The 22167-nt window shown below is 44.6% G+C and overlaps 1 protein-coding gene across 1 annotated transcript in view; it reads right to left on the reverse strand.

Moving 5' to 3' along the window:
- Positions 1 to 1988: 1988 nt before the first annotated feature.
- The window catches only part of itpr2 (inositol 1,4,5-trisphosphate receptor, type 2), a gene marked incomplete at its 5' end in the record, with an annotated part of 59623 nt that continues 39444 nt past the window's right edge, over positions 1989 to 22167 (reverse strand). Inside the window, 19 exons of the mRNA XM_080002812.1 lie at positions 1989 to 3393; positions 5786 to 5947; positions 11526 to 11686; positions 11822 to 11987; positions 12068 to 12189; positions 12749 to 12835; positions 15194 to 15377; positions 15705 to 15869; positions 15991 to 16166; positions 17422 to 17547; positions 17748 to 17940; positions 18060 to 18191; positions 18567 to 18686; positions 18823 to 18918; positions 19134 to 19244; positions 19720 to 19920; positions 20068 to 20321; positions 21530 to 21710; positions 21810 to 21997. Coding sequence (XP_079858938.1) covers positions 3313 to 3393; positions 5786 to 5947; positions 11526 to 11686; positions 11822 to 11987; positions 12068 to 12189; positions 12749 to 12835; positions 15194 to 15377; positions 15705 to 15869; positions 15991 to 16166; positions 17422 to 17547; positions 17748 to 17940; positions 18060 to 18191; positions 18567 to 18686; positions 18823 to 18918; positions 19134 to 19244; positions 19720 to 19920; positions 20068 to 20321; positions 21530 to 21710; positions 21810 to 21997 — 2906 coding nt within the window. The 3' untranslated portion in view covers positions 1989 to 3312. The remainder of the gene's footprint in view (positions 3394 to 5785; positions 5948 to 11525; positions 11687 to 11821; positions 11988 to 12067; positions 12190 to 12748; positions 12836 to 15193; positions 15378 to 15704; positions 15870 to 15990; positions 16167 to 17421; positions 17548 to 17747; positions 17941 to 18059; positions 18192 to 18566; positions 18687 to 18822; positions 18919 to 19133; positions 19245 to 19719; positions 19921 to 20067; positions 20322 to 21529; positions 21711 to 21809; positions 21998 to 22167) is intronic.

The following is a 22167-nucleotide window of genomic DNA, read 5'->3' on the forward strand; positions in this document are numbered from 1 at the left end:
TACACTGTCCCACAGATTCCAGTGGATATCATGTTAGAATATAAGTTTTCCTGAAAAGGTGCTTAGGGAATAGCAGGGCAATTATTGTCCCTCAATAGGTGTGTTCACCACCAGCCAGCAGCACCGTGAGTTCAGCATGATGTGCACGGGCGTCATGGTAAGGCTGTGCTGGTCTGAATTATAACACGCGGCTCACATTCACCTTGCAAACTAAAAATGTGCTTTTGAAAAGTTAATCATCCCCAAACTTGGCTAATTGCCCCGTGGGACGCAGAATGACAATGTGGTAGCAATTGAAAACAGCTCTCCTCGGCCTGCCGCTTTCCCCAGCCCTACAGCGCCACTACCTTCGAACCACTTCTGAAAAAATGTGGACTTGACCCTGTGTCGGTAAACAAGTAAAAAGGCAATCTCGAAAGCTTCTTTTTTTCAAGGAAAAGTGTGGAAAATATGGCGCAAACGTGAAATACTTCAGTGAGACAGCACTTGTTAATGTAAAGCTCTTCTGTACAGATTCTATGAGAAACATAGTGCGGTGGTTGTCGTAGATCATGATATTTTAATTGAATGGCTTGGTGATTAGACTGTCTGGTACGGTTCTCAGCTGGTTCAAGTCATATTCGGAAGTCTGAAATATTTTGGTTCGGCTTGGGGATTTTTGCTCTGAGTATAGTACAGTATATGATGTGGGTTCCACAAGAGTCCATTCTAGGAGACCTTTAATTTGACCTCTATTTGCTCCCCCATCATTATGCTGATGATACAAAGCTGTATTTGTTGGAGTCCTCCTAATTCCATAAAAAGCTATTAATTGAACAGTCATTTTTAACAGTAGATGATCTATTAAAAAAATTGGGAGTTAGCATGAATGACCAAAGACCAAAAGGTTGGTCAGAGCAATCAAGACCTAACTTTCATGTCTGTGAAAGCACATGAAGATACAGTACATTGCATGGAACGGCCTTGTAAAGAATTTGAAGAGTGTTAAGACTCTGCCAGAAAGGGATGGCAGTTTTATGACCTTTTTGTCCTCTTTCCTTCAATCACTTAAAACGTCAGCAGTGGCAGCCCTTCATTCCTTTAAAGTGACAGCCGTTTACTATTACGGCACCACATGCTGCCAGTTTTCACGACTGTCACATTAGAAGCAGGGGGAGAAAATGCAGCTTTACAAGCGCAGAAAACTGACTAAGATACACCGAAGCAAGGAAAGGAGATTGGAAGGCATAATATCCAACAGACAAAAGTAAATAAACTAATTTAGGTTCTTCTTTACAAATTGCCGTAGGTTAAAATAGGCTGGATGGAAACTTATTTCAATCTAGATACTGTAGTATAACAACATTTAAGGTACATATTGGTATCATTGATAAACTGTGGTAGAAACATACTGTATATTACAGCATACTGTATATTTTGATGTGTAAAAATTAACTTCCATTGCAGATGGCCCTTTGTCTATTGATCTTCTAGAAAGGAAAAATAAAACGCAAAAATTCTTTGAATATTTGGAAGAACTTTTGAGGGTATTGTTGCTCTCGCAAAATAATAGTATTTGGAGTTCTTTAAGTAATGATCAGCGATGTATTGTAGTCTGAAACGTAACCAACTCTAATGTTGACTTTCTAATCTACAAATAATTGCACAAGACCAGAGTCTAATGATCACTTGTATCTCTGGCACGAATCAGCTGTAATAAAGTCATATGAGGTTACGAAGCAAATACACCATTTGCTTTGCTTTGCTAATTTCAGAGAAATGTTTTTCTTGAGATGAAATATGATCCGGCTTGACATCTGATCCATAAACATCCTTAAATGAATGGGGTGGAGTATTGCAGGGATTGAATCGTCTGGGTTGAGTGATATGATAGGGGTAGCGACGACGGAACAGGGGGTGGTTTCTCCATTCATTCTCTCCTAAAAACAACACAGGTAAATACTCAGAAAGGATATTTCGCTGCTATGCTGCTATGACTCAACATAGAACAGTGAGCATTATGACAAAGATTTATTACACTCGAACATCTGACAACATAAAACCACATCTCTATACTTCTTATAGAGAGTGTCAATGGACAGGTCCTATGGAGTGCCTGCCCTTCCTATTACAAAGTAGATCTTCAAGATTAAACATTTTTCAGGCTTCCAGTGGTTAATGGCATTAAAGAGGAAAACTAGTAAACTTGGTTTACACTGCAAGTGTACCAAAATTCCCCGTAGAGAAAAAAAACAAAACAAAACAAGAAAAAGAGACAATATAGTTAATATTGCAGTACCAGCTGATAACCATGAACACGAGGACGTCGGCAGTAATTAAGAACTGTTAAAGTTACCCTATTAACACCACGGTTTGTACCAATACAGGGCCGAGGCACAAATGGCCTTTCAACTAAGTTGCACGAAGGTAATCCCATTACTTTAATTAACGTTTAAGAAATGAATGGGGTTTTTTTTAGAATTCTGTAGAAAGGCACATAACATGTTGCATAAAAAGAGGATATACAGTGGGCAAAAAGAAAACCCCACATTTATCAATGTCTCCAGAAAGACTTTATACATATATATTATCTCATTTAAAAAGGTGCACTATCAACAGTTACAATGTTTTCAAGAGCGAAAGAACGACAACTTATCTTTCCATTGTGAAACACCAATACCCATTTACCATCACTATTTTTTCCACAGTAGAACCAATAGAAATCTCCAAGGCCCGGAGGGATGGTTTTGGTGTTGAAGACTCTGCCCCTGGAACACCAACGAGTGAGGCAATAGACACAAACTGACCTGACCTGAACTCACACACAGTCACCAGTGGAAATAAACACATGGAGGTCCAACGCGGCGCTCGGACAGGGCCGCCACCTTAACGTGACCTTTGCCTCTGCCCCCGTCTGGCCCAGAGTCACTACGCTGAAGACCGTGCGCTTTGTCTGGCCAATCATTGGCAGCGGAGATCACAGTAGGGCCGCACCCCTGTAAATGCGAGGCGTGTTTGGCATGTTTATACCAAGTTCAGCGCTTCTCCTCCACGGGACCGGTTGCGGCAAAATAAAACATTGTGCTGTGCTCTCGACTAAAAGGGCCGTTTGAAAAATATGTGCGTCAGTGGTTTCTGGCCCCCGCCGTCTGACATTAGTCACCGTGGCCTTTAGGGCCAGGTGCATAAACCTGCGCTCAAAGTCAGAGAGTCAAGAGTCTGTGCATGTCTCAGAGCAGGTTTTCCACCTCGAGCCGCCGCTGCTGGCTCTCTCTCTCTCTCTCTCTCTCTCGCAAAGAAAGTTTGTTGTGTCTTTTGGGAGCCCCGGGCCCCTCAGTGGGACGGGATGTGGTGGTTGACCTGGGACGGGCCCAGGAATCCAAGCCTCTGTTTGGTTTTTCTCTGTTCAGTCATCTGTGGAGAGGACAGAGAGAGAGAGAGAGAGAGAGAGGGGAGTGATTCGCCTTGGACGCCAGGAGAAGCTGCTCATGTGATGGAAACAATGCTGTGATTTCAGTTTCACGTGAAATATTAGCCTTTCATTTCCATTTGTATAGTCATTTTCCCTACCAAACCCAAGCTAAAGGATCACGTAACCCAAGACAGCTAGATGTTTTCTGTGAGTTCTGCCGCTGCAGATAATACATAAAAACATGTCTGCTGAAAGTCTAAATGGAATAAAACTAGCTAGTTATTCGTTCCGTTTTGAAAGGCACACGTGAGCTAATGTCATTTAGGTGATTTGTAGTTAAACGGAGAGCATCCCATAACACAAAGCACCACAACATGCCAAATTAAGTTATCCTGTCCAGCTTTAATATAATTCATTATATTCATTAAGAGGGAAAGGAATGGGCAGGAATAAATTCATGGAAAACGAGTCTGGATTTCATGTTTCGGCAACACGGACACCAGACAAACGTGGCTTTACAGATAAGGTCTACACAGATTATTGCACAGTGAAAGTGCAATAATCCATAGATACAATTCAGTTGGGACATAGCACATACTATATCCTTTTCTTAATTTTATGTTCATTCCGGTTGTCCATGTTTGGCTTCATGAGTGTGACTGGAACAACACATTTCCAACGCATACCCAACTGGCAGGTACTTCAGCTGAGTGAGTGACTGGACATTCAGCAAAATGAAGGCTATGCCCCTAACACTGGGTTAGGAATTTGTGCACACGCACACGCACACACACACACACACACACACACACACACACACGTCCAAAAGCACAACGTGCTGCAGTCAGCAGAGGGTTAATGAGAGGAACTGCAGTGGTGTTTCCTTCCCAGTGAGCGAGACCTGAGACCTGCAGGGTTGTGTCATCCCCTCGTGACTGCAGAGCCTCGCATGGGCCCCCGCACCGCACAAAAACACTGTTCTAGCGCTGTGGGGCAGAACTCCTACAGTACCGTGGCGCTGGAAACAGATACTCAAGTCCTGTGTAGGCCCCGTGCTCCAGATCAGCCACTGAGGACACAGGTTCCCCAAAAAAAAAAAAAAAACTAAAAAGGTTTCCACCAGAAATCGGAAGCAACGGCGGCAATATTTCCAAGTATTGCTTGGGTAGGGACCGCCGCTCTGGGGACATGAGACCCGCCACAGGTCCTAAAAAGACCACCTGACAGGATTCGGTTGTTTCATAGACTCGCTTCCTCGGTGATTGTGTTGTTTACGAGCATGTGATGAGTTGTTGTATTGTTTATGCACATGTGATCTTCCTCGGATCAGTGGGAGTTGTTTGTTTTGTGCACATCTGGCTGAAGAGGAACAAGAATTGGCCTGTGACTGGGATCACATGCAGGAGAGGCAGGTGATTGGAGGGATTAAGTCACACTGCTGCCGCAGCAAAATAAGCAAGTCATCCAAACGGCTGGGGGCCATTCGGAGCAACACTGAGCGACGGCGTCTGATGGGACACTTGTTGCCAGAGCTTGGTACAGGAATATCAGAGAAGACTCCGGTGAATTAGACCAACAAAAATAGTAATGGATATGCAAATGTCCAGCAGTGATTAGCAGCCAGATGAAGCTGCTTATCTGTGCATTTCGATATAACCTCAATACATTTTCAGTAGCATTAGCCCACTCAGCTTCCAGAGAAGGTGTGTGTGTGTGTGTGTGTGTGTGTGTGTGTGTGTGTGTGTGTGTGTGTGTGTGTGTGTACACATACGTGTTTGACTGTTATGATAGAGATTTTTAAATGGCTAAAAATAAATAAAAAGGTAAATTACTTATTGACCAACCCCCACCCCCCCTTACGAATTGTCACACCTCCCGTAATTTCTGTAAAATCCCAAAATGAATTGCTCTCCCCAGCAAATAATTTTGCTTGTTTAAATTTTTTCTTAAAATACAATTTTGCATATTTTCTTTTATTAGCTTATTCTTACCCTGTTTTTTCATCAACTTTCTTCTTTTAATGCTTTTATTTATCTACTTTGTAAATGTATTTTACTTGTTTTCTTTTATTGTTCTTACTGTATATGATGACCTTCTTTTGAAGTAAAGCAATTAGAGCTACATGTCATGTATGAAAGGTAATAAAATAGTAATACAAATAAAGGTTATTATTATTATTACGACAAAATAATATTTTGCCTTGTGTGGGTATTACAAGTCCCCCAACAAAACCTTTATACCATTTACCGAGTATAGTGAGTTATCAAACAGTTTGTGGGAGGAAATGGTTCCCAACGAGCGTTTGCCGAGGACTGGGGGATCGCTCCGTCATTTGGCTTGGAGTGCAGTCGTCCCCAGGAAGACATTTCTAAGCTGTGAGAAGCGTCTCCGTACCTGTTCCTTGAGCTCAGCCAGCTGTCCAGAGAGCTGGGTCACCAGCGTGACCGTGCTGTCCAGCTTCTCCTGCAGGGATCGCATCTCGTTCTGTTCGCTGTCGCCCTCGCTGCTCACGAGCGACATGGCTCTCATACGCGGAAACCAGTCCAAGTTCTTCTCCTGGAGGGCGGGAAACCAGAGAGAGAGAAGGCGCGACGGCAGTGTGTTGGTACGGGATGTGAAAGCATTACGTCGGTAAAGACAATACCTTCTGTTACGGCGAATCGGGTGGGGAGAGAGCGTTAGGAAAACATTGGCGGTCACAGACAACACCCCGTAAAGCTTAAATAGGAGTCATTCCGGTGCAAACGAGTCCGAGCTCGGCAATTACAATATTATAAAGCACTTTTGGCGCGGCTACCGTCTCCTGGATACTGTGCGAGGCAATTATACAATAATACGAACAGCAACAGGCATTTAAATTTTCACCCACTCTTTAAACCCTGTGCCGACGAAGGGATGAATCACTGTCGTACATTGATACAAGTTCGCAAATGTGCATGGTGCCTCTGTACGTGCGCAGCCACATTTCTACCTCCACAATATAAAGCTGTAGTGGAATGCGAGCCGTTTGAAGTAATCCCATGAGGACACACAGACAGTGAGCGGCTCGGACCAACAGCATTATGTAATGGACTTAAGTGTGTGTGTGTGTGTGTGTGTCTGTGTTTACACATATGTGGGTGTGCGTAATAACTGTGGATGTGCATCAGCACGGACACACGCCTGTATAGCAGCGTGTGTGTGTGTGTGGGTGTCCCGAGTGTTTTTCTGTGTGTGAGATAAAGTTCAGCCAGACAGAGCGCCATCAGCTGATCTTATGCAATATCCCTCCGCCAGCTCCCCTGATGGAATTTGCTTGAAAATAATAATAATAAAAAAAAAAAAAAAAAGTGCTAAGAGTGGGCTCTGACTGGCACAGCGCAAGGTACAGTAGGAGGAGGAAGGTATTCTCCCACCTTATCTTATATAAGAATAGAGCGGGGGGACGGCAGAAACGAGAGGAGGGTGAGACGGTGGGGACACGGAGGGAGGGGTGGAAGCCATGGGAGGTTTTGATTCTATAACTGATGCCCCTTTAAAGCATTAACCTTTCAGCAATTTGTGCTACAGTAGCTCTTCTGTGGGATCGGCTAACCCCACGTGAATCAATGAGCCCACGGGCGCCCGTGACCCTATCACCGGTTTACAAGCTGCTATGACCCAGTCGTCTAGCCATCACAATTTGGTCCTTATCAAAGTCGCTCAGATCCTTACGCTTGACCATTTTTCGTGCTTCCAACAAATCAGCTTCAACAACTGACTGTTCACTTGCTGCTTCATATATCCCACCCCTTGACTTGACTGGAACGAGATGATCAATGTTGTTCACTTCATCTGTCAGTGTTTTTAATGTTGTGGCTGATCGGTGTTTATATGTATACTGTATGTATGTACGTACTTTAAGTGTCTATTTCCAACCATACTGGAATAAACGGACGTTTGCCTGGTCCCTGATTTTCTAGGTCGTAAAAGTGATTCCGGAAATGTTTTATTACGTTAACGATCTGAATAACAAAACCAGGGGTAATCACAGGTTTTCAATGATTGTGCTGTTTTCAAGAACTTTTCAAGCACTTCAGCAGAAAAAGGGGCTATTTTCCAGGTATTCCAGTAATTACATTTCTGAGGACTAAATCCAAGCACCTCAAGGACCTGGTAAGAACCCTGTTTTAACATTCATAAATCCATCTCTCTCTCCATCTTCAGATAGCGCATTTTGAATAGACCCATTTTTCAAATCAATTAAAACTTGATGTCTAATGGGGAAAAGCAGAAGCTGGAGACAGTGGCTTACTTTCTCAGATCCTCCAGAGCACAGCGAAAGCCTCCAAGTGATCCGAGACGAGGAGCCAACATGAGGGAAACTGAGGAGCGATAGATAACCTTCATCGCTTTGGCCATGACTAATAGATTAAGCAAGCTCACAGATATGGACGAATATAATAATATAGCATTTCAACGTTCTGTAACTTATACAACTTGTCAACTCACTTTATACAATAACTTTGATAAAATAATGTTTCAACTTCTGTCTTGGCAATATATATATATATATATATATATATAGGGAATACAACACAGAATATTTGTGCTATTGCATCAAGGACAGAGTCTGCAAGTGGAGTTCAGCTTCATCAAGAACTGCTGCAATAACTCTGTCCTGTGGACGACAACAGCTTTTTGTTACACAGAACTGCCACCAAACCCCCTCTTTAGAGAACGATCTCACCATCTTTTGGTCTATAAACAACTAATCATCATTACATCTCCAAGAGAGGGAGAACCACCACGAGCAGAATTATATGGTAGCGCCTCCAAGCAGCGGAAAAGGCCCCACAGTTGTATAGACACTCCACGACGGCAGGAAAGCCCCGAGCACCCCGCCCTGCAGCCACAGAAGACCCCGGCCCCCAGGGAAAGCCGGTAGCCCACGGAGCAACACCCCCGCACGGCCCCGAGGAGCGTGAACAAGTCCCAGAAAACGCTAAGAGACCCTGCACCTCCGAAGGCGCACACGTGCAACCCACACCCACCTGCAGGCGTCGGACGCACCTGCAGGTGCAGAACCCGGGGCTGCGGACACCAGGCACCCATACTGTCGGCAGACGACAGTATGGGTGGTAATTGTTAACATACAACCTAGTGCTGTGGAGTAGTTTCAAGTCAGAATCAGACTCTAGTGATCGAGAATCTTTAGTCATTTAGGCCAACGTTGACAGAATCAGAATCAGTTTATTCCGCCAAAAAACGTTTACATATACTAGGACTAACGTTCTGGTGAGGTTTTGTGCGCTCCACTACAGACCATTAGCATTTAAAATAAAGGAAAATATACAGAATAAACAAAATGCAATACTTTTTGATCACATTTTTTTTATTCTAAGTTCTTATCAAAGGCTTTGCTGACAAAGGCCGCAGTGCCGAGTTGGTTCGACTAGTATGACCACTACAAAATGTACTTATTGTATGTCGCTTTGGATAAAAATCACCTGCTAAATGGAATAATGTAATTTAATAGAAAGAGTGTCTACAAATTCTGCATGACATTTGGAATAATTTACTCCAGGACTACTTGACTTGAAATTCTTCAGCACTGTAACAAGGTCAATTGCTTCAATTTTCTATGGGAGGATATATAAAGTATTAAACTGCTCCAAAAACAGTTTTAGTCTTCAGTTTTTATGCATTTTTATGAGCAAATAAACACAGACTGCTCTGAAAAAGCTTTGAACATACATTTTTCTGGTGGCTTATACATAGTATATAGTCCTGGTAAATAATCAAAAAAGGGAATTCAACAGGTCGAACCTGACCTTTGACCCCACACTCAACTCAGTCTTCGCTGGTCTCTTATCTTTATGCCCTTTCCCCTCATTGTCCTGCTGATCACAACACGTCACGTCCGATAACGACTGTGTGTGTGCATACATGGACGATAGAATGTGTGAGAGGAAGGGACAGGAGCGCACGTGCAAGGCAGGGCTGAGCTATTAGTGGGCCACTTGAGAGGGGTTATGTAACAGCGTCGTTGCTGCTGCTGCAGTACTGGCTAGCCCTGTAGCTGCAGTCACAATTTCTCTCACACACACACACACACACACACACACACACACACACACACACACACACACACACACACACACACACACACACACTCTTTCGTCTGAGGCTATGGTAACGTGATCTTTCCGGATAAACAAACATGAGACGAGATCTCTGAGACGATCTAGGTGTGTATATGTGTGTGTTGCAGAGGTCATCAGGTTTCAACCTCACCCAAACACACTCCCGATCCTCACATCAGTTGGTCATCAGTTTCTCAAACTGTAGTAATTGAGACTGAAATGAATGTTAAAACCGAACAGAGCTGAGAAAAGCTCGGGCTGCTGTTGCTGCTCCACCTGCTGCCATGTGTGCAGCAGCTTCCATATTGGGCTGAATCTGCTCTTCACGCTGGTGCCTCTACCTCAACGTCTTTCCATAGCAACTATTCGTTCCCTACTTTCATATTCACTCACACTGGTTTCTCGTATTGCAAAAAAAAAAAAAATAATAAAAAGCTTTTATAGTGTTTCTGTACTCTTATTTCCTGTACTCTTTCATATTTTAAATTGTTATTTTCTGTACCTTTGTTTCTATTTTGATTTCCGTTCTGTTTAATAAATAATTAAATAATTAAATAAATTAATTAAATCACAAAATGTGAATATTGTACGTAAATATTCATACTTCAGGAAGTTTAACAGGGGGCGACGCTCTGCACTGTCCTCACATCAGCTACTCGTCCCCGTCTGCTGCAGCCGGGATTACTGCATTGATTACGACTGAGCTCCACTGACTTTAATTACTATATAACTGCACTGTCCCCCACAGGGCCAGTTACACAATGGGGGGGGGGGGAGGTGTGTGTGAGTGTGAGTGTGTGTGTGTGCTGGAAACAAGCCTAGAAGCTCCCTCTCCTTTAGCCCCACTCAGAAATCCAAGCCACTACTGCAGAGGCTCAAAGGTAAGCCTCCTGTCAGAGGGAGAAAAACACAATCAAAACAACTCCTCACCTTCAAGACCATACACTGTGATTTGTGATTTGAATTCAGAGTAAGGAGCAACGCATTTGCAGCTACTTTGGAGACGCTGGATTTTGACGGTGTTTGTGGGGGGAGATGGCCTCCAAACAAGACAGAACCTCTGACAATGTGTGAAGGAAAACTGTGTTGCAATCAAAATTTGACTTGGCCTTACCGATCCCAAATGAAACAATCCACATAACTCTGAAGAAACACTGGTTGTAAGCAATACTGTTGCAGTGGAGGGGACGCGGCTCACGTATTCACCGTTTCCCTCTGTGATTGTTCAGGCCTAGGGTGGGCCGCCGGCCAATGAGAGCCGCTGTCAGACTCACTAAATCCATTGTTTTATTCCAAAAATGAAAATATCACAAACCAATTCATTCGGAACACAATGCTCATTTGCGCTTGGGAGTCTCTGTGTGGCCCTGTTATGAAACAGCCTAGCCAGTTACTTTTTTAAGTTGCACTTTCAAAAGCGAAATGTTCAACGCTCGAGGTAAGAGTCACAAAAAAATGGAATGTCCGTGATGCATCATGTAAACAACTCCCAGAGCTTTCAAAACTCTATGCCCTAGGACGAGCAGGGATGAGAGAAAGCAGGCGTGTGGAGAGCGTTAACGTGGAGATGGCTGGAGTAATAGTTTAATAAGAGGTATGAATGCTGCTCTCCGAGCCATACAACACCAACGACAAAAGCTCAGACATTGGACGAGCTTTTGTTGTCGCATCTAGAAATGTGATTTGCTTCTTTCAAGGCTGACTGGGGGGAAAATAAATAAATAAATAAATAAAAAGCCCGTCTGAGGCTCGAACAGCAAAAAGGAAATAAAGCAAGCCGCTTTCAAAAACAAAGAGTTATCAGCGCCGCATTTGATTGATGTAAGGAGTAGGTTTGGGGATTGGAGTCGAAAGATGAAACGGTTGCATCTTGACGCCCAAGGATCACCAACTCCGTTTGGCTTCAGTGAATCTAATACAATCTAATACATTCATCTAATACAGTTTGCTGGTTTGACGACTCTCTTGTTGTGGGGAAAGGTGCTAATATATGAATTATGGGGGATGCTAAGTGTGAACGCTGTACTGACCATGATCATCTGGGCCACGTAGCTCTCAGGGCCGGTGTACTCGGTGGGGTCTTTCACCCTCACCAGAACCAGGAAGTAGAGGTAGTGCCACATGCTGTGCTCGCACTTGATATGCTCTTCGAAAGACACCGTCTTGTTGTCGAATTTGTCCCTCTCCAGCCCTGCGGGGTGTGAGCAGATGTCAGGGATGAGGCTCGCAGGGGTCTTATCAGGTCAGTTAGGCAGCTTTGTCAATGATCTACAAGTGTGTGTGTGTGTGTGTGTGTGTGTGTGTGTGTGCGCGTGTGTGTACGCACCACAGATGAAACAGGTGGTTTTCAGAATCTCCTCCTTCCTCTGTTTCTCGCTCCTCAGGTCGGCGAACGTGTCGATGATCACGCCGAAAATGAGGTTGAGGACGATGATGATGACGACGAAGAAGAAGAGGAGGTCGTACACCACGCGCGCCGCAAACAGAGGCTCCTGGACACGCGCAGGGAATTGATCGATTGGTGGGGTCAACCCCATAATTATTCAAACGGATTAACTGCCTGACTCCTCACCTGTTTGGAGGGCCTCCTCAGGATGTCCCCTACACCACCTCCGTTACGCAGTCCCTGGTTCAGCACCGTGATTATGCACATGAGCAGCGTGTCACAAACCCGCTCAGTCCCATCGTCCTCACCTGGAGTGAGGCGCGAGAGAGAGAGAGAGAGAGAGAGAAAGAGAGAGAGAGTGAGGGACAGGGAGAGAGAGATTTTATTAAGCCGTTTTCAGAATGAAAACTTTTCTTCTTCCTTTTTAAACGTGTGTGTGTGTGTGTGTGTGTGTGTCTGTGTAAGTATGTGTGCGGTTATTTTTTAAGTGATAAAAATATCATGAATAGTGCTAAAGTGGCCGAGAGGAAAGGTGGAGGAGGATGTGGTTGAGGGCACGTGTGTGCCCTGGTGGTGCAGGTGATCTGCAGTCACACACACAGGGGAAAAGAACAAATAAGGACATGAGTCACCCTTCTGCCTCGACCGCTTTATAGAAATACACACTGCAGGTGTGTCGTGTATGTGTGTGTGCATGCACATGTTTTGCATGTAAACACACATGCACCTCTTTAATGCCAGATGACTAACAACAAAGACCTGTAGGAGTGAAAAATACATCACGGATCCAATGCTTTTAACACCTGTCGCTCATCGAGCAGTTTCACTGAGAAACCAACTGTTTAGTTAGGAAAAAAAAAAAACTACCTGGAGCAGATTCAGGGACTGGACCTGGACAATCATCTCTCATACACGTTTCTGGAATTCTGCTGTCAACCCAACGTTCGCTTTTTCCTGAAAGAAAGGGCAACGTTTTAACTTTTATTTTTTTAACCAGTGAAGAGCAAAGTTGTCCTTTTCAGCTGTTCCCTACTTCTAATCCTAAATGCAAGTGGATAAAATGAAAACAAATAAAAAGAAAAGACAAAATAACTCTTAGTCATAGACAGGAGAAGGATGGAAAAGAGGCAACACATAATAAAAAACAATTTGTAGATATAGGTATATTTGTACCGCTGAAGTCTGTTCCAACTTTATTTACCAGCATCAAAGCCTGTAAGGTATAATTAGCATTGATGTACATGTAAAGGGAACTTCAGAGGAGCTTTTCGGTCATGTCTGTAAACAGGTTTGTGACATGTGGTGAAGAAGCAGGGTTAAGAGTGTCTGGCTGGGGCAGGGTTTGGTGGCCCGGGGACAGGGCTCTCCTGTGGGGCGGCCTCCCTGCCACGCCCGCAGGCCGCTCAGTGTGAAGCCATTACATAACGCCAACCCCGCTCGACCGCGCTAAGTTAAGTTAAACACGGCAACATGCGGCCACCAGGTTATGCAACAGGTGCACATGTGCCGGCCAGTTGTCATTTCCCTGACCACCACAGAACTGTGCCAGCGCTCGTGAACACACGGCCACATATGCACGCTTACGGTTGCGGTGTTTTAAAAACGCAGATGCAATATGTGGAAGAAATTCTTCCGCAATGATCCACAAATAATAAAATATAGCTGCAGGCGGCAATACATGGGGTCCTGTTTAGTTGTGTGAGGTAAGTATTACAGTTTTCCGAGTCGCCCTAACGGTTCAGACTACACAAATTCAGCTTGATGCTGATCCGATTTTGTCGTGGCCGACAAATTTTGAGCGCTGGTCCCGAATATGAACATCGGGAACGACGAACGGGCGTCTTCACCTCACCTTATGTCGCTGCTGCTCGGGAGTAGCCGGCCAAATGTTGTTAAAATGAGTAATTTCGCCAAGCGGTGCTTTTCGCCATCTTTGTTGACACTTGTTACCATGCCCGCGCAAGTAACCTAAAGCACCGTGTCATAAAATATTGGCGTAAGCAGCTCTGGTGGAACGCGTCACCATGCAAAATGACCCATTGTATGGATTATTACAACATTTGGCCATCTGCTACCGTGCAGCAAATTTTCAATCTTGAATTTTGCAACATACATTTATACCGGGGGTACAGCATTACAGTGAAAGGGTTACAGTTCACAACCGTGGTTGCTTGAAACCCCGGTATACCTTAAAACCGTATACCGTTACATCCCGTTCCTGGATAATGCAGTGCGGACACAAAAGAAAAGGATGGTTCCTCTAAAGGTTCTTAGAACTTCCTGCGGCGCGAAGACGCCTTCTGTGTCGATTTTAATTTTCAGGGTCTTGTAAAACACAGCAAAAGTTACAGTTTTCCTAGTTTCTTTTAAACACAGCATCCGCTCAAGATGTCTGTCTACATGCTGCAAGTGGCTGGATGCAAATGTGTTCCTAGAGTTTGGAGTTATATAACTTGTATATACTATAACAGCATGTCACAAAGTGGCCCGCTCCTGAAACCAATCAAATCACCTCAACGTTCAGTTTTTCACTAATTTCTGCTCTAAATGTACATCGATATTGAACAAATGCAAACGATAAGACGTCTTAAACATCCCAGTTGTAACGAGACCTCAACCATGTCTGTGAGTACGGCGATTGTCTTGTTCCAGATATTTATTGCACGAAAAACGCCAAGAAGATTAAAAACAAAAAAATAAATATAAATATGAAAAGTTAAAGAAGTATAAATTATTTCAGAAGCATGTCCTTGTACCTCTTCTGTGAGCAGAAACTCAAAGAAAATCTGTTTCTTAAAATGCAGATATCTGGCAGAGCTATATCTCTCAAGGTACATTTTTACATCGCAGGCATCATGTTGAATGCTAAGCAATGCACCTCCTAATATAAAGCTAAAGATTAATGTTATACAGTTGGAGAGACGCATTTGACAATTTATGAAGCAGTTATTCACAGACAACACACAGATAATGTTTTGCATGAGCTGCCCCAATTCAGTAGGAGATGAGAGGAGCTGCCAGAACCAGCCGGTCCTGTCCTTACGGTCATCTATATAAATATCTGCCTGTTTTGTCTGGACATCCCTGAAGGGAGTTTTCCTGTCTGTGTCCCTTTTAAGTTTCTTCCCCTTTCCCCTTTTGGGAGTTTCTCATTGCCCATCCGAGGGTTTAGAGTGTCCCTGCCACCCCCCCCCCCCCTTTAAGACTGTAACTTTGAAAACGAACCTTTGAAATGAATGTTACTTTGAATTTAGACATTTATTCCTCAACACACTAATAGGGGCCAAACCGGCAACATTTTGGAGTTCTGACCTTGGATTGGAAGACGGTCCACCTCCATTCGAAAATCATCCTTGAGGAACAAGAATCCGATGATGGAGAAGAAGTAGACGAGGAAGATGGCGAGCACAGCCGTCAGAATAATGGAGCGGCCGTTCCTGGTCACACTCTTTATTACATTGAGCAGCGTCTCCTCACGAATCACCAGGTCGAACAGCTAAGGGGGCATGTCAAACAGAAACCAGGTCATCGAAGACAGAGTATGATATTTTGACATGAGTTGTTGTAATAATTCAATTTGAACTTTGTTTTCAAAGCACTGTTTAACAAAGGCGTCAAACTGCTTTACATAAATACATTAAGGACAGTCACATATACCCCCACATGGATACACATATACATATGTATATAAACACATATACACAGATGCAATTACCACATAAAGGGGTTTAGCGTAAAACTAACCTTCTAATATCACACCATAAAAGCAGTTTCTCAAAAAATTTCTGTGACTCGCAACAATCCCGTCAAATAAATCCCTTACCAAGAAACTATAGAAGAACTCATGTACGAAGAGGCCCAGCACACAGATGATAGCGTAGCTCAGATGGTAGATGAACAGCATGTCCATTACCACCGCTTTGTAGCCTCGCGTGAAGGTTCCCTGGTTTCCCACGAAGCTCACAAGAAAGACCACCTTGTTGAAGAGCTGAAAGGAAAGAGCAGACACGGCCGAGGGGTAGATAAAAACGCGGCGAGATCAGTCGCGACGACGCTTGAACAGAGCACGTATACAGCGTGTCCGCGAGGCGCTCCCGAAAGAGACTCACGTTGGCGGCGCCGAGCGACAGCAGAGCGGGGCCGAGGCCCATAGTGTAGATGGACCGCAGAATGAGGGACACCAAGAAGAAGAGGATGCCCCACGGCTTGGGAAAGACTGGGAGCAAGGCGGTGAAGACCCCCACTGCCACCCACAGCAGAACATTCCAGAATGGTGACAAGGTGCCTGGGGATGGAAAAAAAACAACAAAAAACTATCAACAAAGGGGAAAGTGCACAGACACTCTGAGAAGAAGTGACATTTTTCTACTGAATTATTTATCTGAACCAAATGCTCCACTCAAGATCTTTGCCTCCCATTTTAACACGTGTGTTAAGCAAAGGGGGTGGTTGTAATCCCAACCACCGACGTAGTCACTCAAAACACCCTCTTTGGCCCTGTGGGACGCCGAAAGAGAGCTTTAGCAAGCTTTATCTTTATTGTTGTCACAAAAATAAAAGCCTGCGAAATGTAAAAAGTGCTCTTTCCCAGTGTAAGCCAGCCGAAGAAAATAAGTTAACCTCCTCTTTAAAAGGAGATTTGCACATTTTCAACCTTCTTCCCCTCTATTATTCGGAGGTTTGGGCACCTTTTAAACACCCGCGAAACTCATGAATATATTCTACGACCGGTTGCGGCAAACCTCACTTCCATCAACCACTGATGTTTCTCTGTGAATGGCGGAAGTCATTTCCCATTTCCCTAGATATGCTTGGCAACACCTGGCATTCATCAATGGCAGAGTGGATATGAACCGCCCCCTTTTACCAGTCACACACTCTGCTATCATACTTTAAAATAGACCTTTGAAAAGTAAAAATGACTGAAGAATGAGCAAAGAAATTATCCTCAATGACAGTGACAGAGGGCATTATAAGGGACTTTGTGTGTTAGAACATTAAGGTCCAAGCCAGAGGTAGTGTGCAGGAGAAATCCGACAGGCAGGGGATGCTGCGAGTGACTGGTAGTCCAGCGACACCAACGGAAACTGAATCACTGTGCTGCTATGAGTTTCGCTGCGGACAGATTTTTTTTTTTTATATATATATATATTTTTTTAATGTGTCGGATGCCAAACCCAGGGGGACGCGGCTGTACGGGACTGCGCATGAGCGATTCGGCTCATGGCATTCAGACAAATTCTCTAGATCCCAACGGTAAAGTGGAAGATATAACCAAAGCCAGCGAGGGAAACTGATACGAGACAATCATAGCAGAGGACAGGATCTCAATCTGAGAGGTTCCTTCAATTCTAACTCGCATGAAGAGTACCTACATCATTATCCTGGCCCAGACTGGCTATCTACTAGCTCCAGTGTATTTGATGGGGCTGACTCCCCTGTCAATGTGCCACAGGATCCCAAGGGGGCAGATTACACAGAGGCTAGTAGTAGCAGCAGCAGTTAATTAAAAACAAAAAACAAAAAAAACAACAACTCACCCTCATCTCCATCGTCACCAAAGGGGTAGAAGACAGCCACGGCGATGTTGAGCAGGCAGGCCAGATAGAAGGAGATGCTTCCCCAAAGGGAAATGTGCCGTGAGAACCAGAACAGAGCCTTGTTTTCTGTGTTAAGAGAGCAGCAGGATGACACGGTAAAAGGGGTGGAAACAGACGGGCAAAAAGATGCCGAAATAAACACAACGATGTAGTGAACTAAAAAAAACAAGGGTGGATCATACAGTTGTCATAAACTTCCCGAAGCTCACATGGCAGCCAATGCATTCCCCCCCCCCGCGAATAGCTTTGACAATGCGAGGACTTACTGCGGATCTTCTTCTGCCATCTCATCTCATTGTAAATGTTGTCAAACTGCTGGAAGAAGTCGTTGACCTTGCTGCCCTGGTCGTCTCTTTCTGTGGTGGTGAACACGCGCACCTTGGACTCCTCGGTCAGATACTCGCAGATGTTCGGCACCGGAAACACGATCTGTTCCATGGTGCGGTCGTGACGCACAATCTGCAGAGACGACATGTAACTCACCCTCGCGTGTCAAATTAAAAACTATTCCAAACGGTGTGCTGATACTAGCCTCTTTGATTGGGCCAACAACTGAGTGGAATGGTCATGGGTCCTACCTCTATCTGAGCTGTGTGGTTGGCATAGTAATGGAGTGCGTCGTCCTCGTGGTCAGGGTCGAGCTCGGCCCCCGGCCCCAGCCCGGCCTCTGGCTTCAGGCTCTGCTGCAGTATCTTGTTGTGACGGGCTAGCTGGGATCCAGAGGAGACAGAACTTACGAGACCATGCTTACTGATCTCACTCTCAGAATACAATTTGGGGAACTGTTTTCCAGCAACAGAGGGTGAGCTTGTTCAATTATATTTCCTAGCACAGCTTTATCCTACCGGTTCTGCGAATTAAAACAAGATAATCACGGGCAAAGCCAAAAGACCAGGGTTTTTTCCTACTTTCTAGCGTTTCTACCGCTTATACAGCTGTGTCACGGTCCCCTACCTCTATCTATTGTGGGGATAGTTATTCATTGATAAAAATCTGCTGTGTGTGTGGCTGTCTAGCTAGATACCTTTACAAATGTACTTAAGTTGTTCGACGTTGTCTGCATGGGACCTTCCCACGTGTGTTACCTGGTGGGCCAGGATGTAGATGTTGTGTCCGACGTCTTTGGGCTTGATCTGGTCCCCAACAATTTCCTCATTTGCCTCCATCTCCAGGCCCTGAGCGTAGGCCTCCTTCATTACATCCACCTGTCGCACGGGGGGGGGGGGGGGGGGGCATTCAACTCCCAGCACAGTTTGTTCATTGCATCTGATTTGACATTACAACTATGCATGCATGCATGCATGTATGTATGGGTAAGCGTGTGTTTGTGGTTTGACTTACCAGTTCGTTAGGTCTCATCTTGTAAAGGATCTTCTCTGCGTTCTCGCTGTCATGGCGACTCTCCATGATGGCCAAAAGCAGCTTGGAAGCATTGTTCTGGAATAGAGGACTTGCTTAACCTTCAAACTCTTCACGCTCAGCGCTTACTTGTGGTCGCTATTGCCTAAATTAATAACTTTGTTAAAGTACATGTTGAATTGCTGAACTTAGAAGAGTATGTTTTGTTTGGAAAAAAAACCACCTGTAACAACGTAACCTATGCATCCTCCTACACGGCATAACGGTCCCATACAGAGTCACGTGCCACTCACCTTGAGCTCCATCACCAGGTCCAGCCGATGCTTCCCCAGAGGGTTGATGGAGTTCACAATCAGTGCAATGATGATATCAATGCCGTTTGACTCATGCTTGGCTATACAGGACTGAAGGAGGAAATAAATAAAAAGTATTAATCAGCAGGCTTGTTAAAAACACTTTAACAATGGTAGTTATCGGGAGATCTTTAAAGGAATTAATTAGTTGAGGCACTAATCAGTGACATCACAAGGTCTGAGCCGCGTGACTGAGACCAATGGAACTATTTAAGGTGTTGGCGTCAAGGCAGTAGTATTTATTATCATTATTATTATTATTATGATTTATCACAAGAGCTATTGTATTGTTTTTGTATTTTTTATTTAACCGTCCTTTTCATAACCTGGCAGTCTCATTGTAATTACAAATGTATTTCTCAAGAGCCCTGGGCAACAACTGGACATACATGTCAAAATGTGACAGAAAACAGAACAAAGTGATACCAAAGCTTGCAGGGCGATGATGAAATTCTAGAGTTCAGGTGACGGTTTGGGTGCACGGTTGGGGACATCCATCTATCGAAATGAGGAAAAACAACCCCACCTGGTTCTCATGACAGGGTCCTTGACAATACTCAGTAATGGTTTCCAGGGTTTGGCGAACCAGGTCCACATTGCTCTCGTTAATGTAGAGCCCGAGCAGTCCCAGACCTCCAGTGGTGCTACCACAGATGCAGTCCAGGAACTGCAGTGTCTCACACACTAAATTGTAGTTGGTCTTGTTGTTCTGGTTGCGCAAAAAGTTCTGCATTAGGAGGAGAGAGAAAAAAAAAAAGTGGTCAAATCAACATTCATCACACAAAGTCAACATAATAACAGAAGGAAGTCTCATCCAAGGCTGGATTTATTTTCCAACAAGGCTCACCCTCTAAATTCCACATGAGAGCCGTACCTGCAGGTCGCAATTATGGTTCTCACAGAGCAGCTGGAGGTAGCGTAGGATGGGTTTCATGATCGTTATGGCGGCGCTCATCTGAGTTTCCTCGACCACCTCCTCAGACCCTGGCAGCTCGCTGTTCTGGCCCAGGCTCTCCAGATCCGTGTCCAGCTCTTTCCTGAAGGCAGAGAAGGCTTTGGAGGTCGCCGAGGAGGCGTCTTTGAGTTGCCCGCGCATTTCTTCCCTCATATGCAGCCCAGACTCTTTCCCTACAATGCAGGGAAAAATATAAAACCAAAGAGAGACACAAAAGTTGAATGAACGTCTTGCGGAGAGAAATGTGTATTTGCCATTTGGTAGAGGTGGGTACAGTCCACCAGAAATGTTCAAATAGTGCAGTTTGACTATTTTTAGAATTGTTAATTGATAGATGATTTATTGATATTGCCAGGCCAAAAACAAATAATTGGACAACTGTTAAGTGGTGTCGATTTCACACAATGGTCTTTTGATAGGCTTGTGCTGTTGGCCGTCACATGGCCTCTGACATGTGACCAAAGGCATTGCAGGTCAGCGGGGCAACCAAAAGATCCCAAATACAGTAGAGCGGATTCAAGTCCAATATCATGTGTGGCAATTCTAAGCTTTAAGCTCTGTTTAGGATTAGGGTCTGTCTGTGTCTGTAATGGCGTTTAATAGTGAGGGGACTTCTGGCTGCCACTGTCATAACCGTTGTTAATTTCACAGTTTAAAACTTTAAAAAAGGACCACACACAGTGGAAAAACATGAGGTGGTCCAGTCTCAAAGTGTAAAGCTTGATTATATCCTCAAAAGAGGTTCACATTCAACCCTGGTTGATGACCAAGGCCTAATACCCACAAATCGAACTCTATCGCACACTACTGAAGGAGAACGATAAGAGATTCTGTAGTACCACTGTGCACCAATTGCCGTTTATACGCAGAGTAAACAACATTAAACGGCAATAAATCGATCAATTTACTCTCCCTGTAAGCATATAAGGCTGACACTTCAGTGCTGGCAGAACAGACTTCTGTTTTTTTTCTGAGCACTTTTGATTTAATTTGAGGGTGAGCGACAGGTCAGGATAAACACAGAACGCTTTCCGGGGCCGATGTCAGTTCTTAGTTAAAAAGGAAAATAAATTGAGACATGTGTGACAATGCAGGGCTGTTTACTCACCGTGCAAACAGCTCGAGGCGCGACACGAGACAAACTCACACGGCGCTTCCTTCCGGCTATTCTTTAGAAATTATGGCTTTATGACCTACTTGACGTATAAACTCTGGTCTATGTGCTGCTCTGGCATCGCAACCCGCTCCTTAGACTTTCACTTCACTTTATTTCTAGTTTGTCCTTTTGTTTGAAAAAAATAAAAACACAAGTCTCAATGTGGAAAAGACAACAGTATTTTGACATCTCGAAGAGTAACAGTGAGTAAATGATCCGCTGTACCTTGTTTGAACCTGATACCAGCGACGTCGCCGTCGTCATCCCTTTTCCTGCAGCTGAGCTCAAACATGTTGACGGACACGGTGGCTCGGATCTCCTGCTGGGCCAGACGCATCCGGTCGTAGAAAACCTTGAAAAACCTCTCCGACCTCTTTTGCTTGTACAGCTGGTGATAGAAGGAGTCCTGGGCGGGAAAAGAAATAAAATCGCTTTGCTCCTCAGACGACGCGGACGAACACCATTACGGCAGCGCATGTGCGTTTTTTCACCCCGCTCCGCTCACCTGTATCTGCGTGTTTCCACCCTGCAGCAGGGCGATGCCAAAGAGGATGCTTTCCTCAAACACGCGGTCGTTCTTGGTGTTGACGATGAGGTCGATCACGAGCTCCGACGCGCCCACGTTGTCCAGCAGACACTGGATCTCCACGATGCTGCTCCCGGGTTTGTCCGAGTCCAGCACCGGGAAACCCCCTGCGCGGGGCAAGAGTTCACCACAAACTTTGATTATCTTGGGGATTTTTGGAGGCAAAGATATTAAAGGATTGTACAGAGTCACAAAATGTGACTTGCACATGAGCCGCCGCACCCAGTGCCGTCGGCATTTGAATACGAATATACATGAATGCGGTGCTAGATTACAA

The sequence above is a fragment of the Zeus faber genome, assembly GCF_960531495.2.
Source record: "Zeus faber genome assembly, chromosome: 6".
NCBI lineage: Eukaryota > Metazoa > Chordata > Actinopteri > Zeiformes > Zeidae > Zeus > Zeus faber.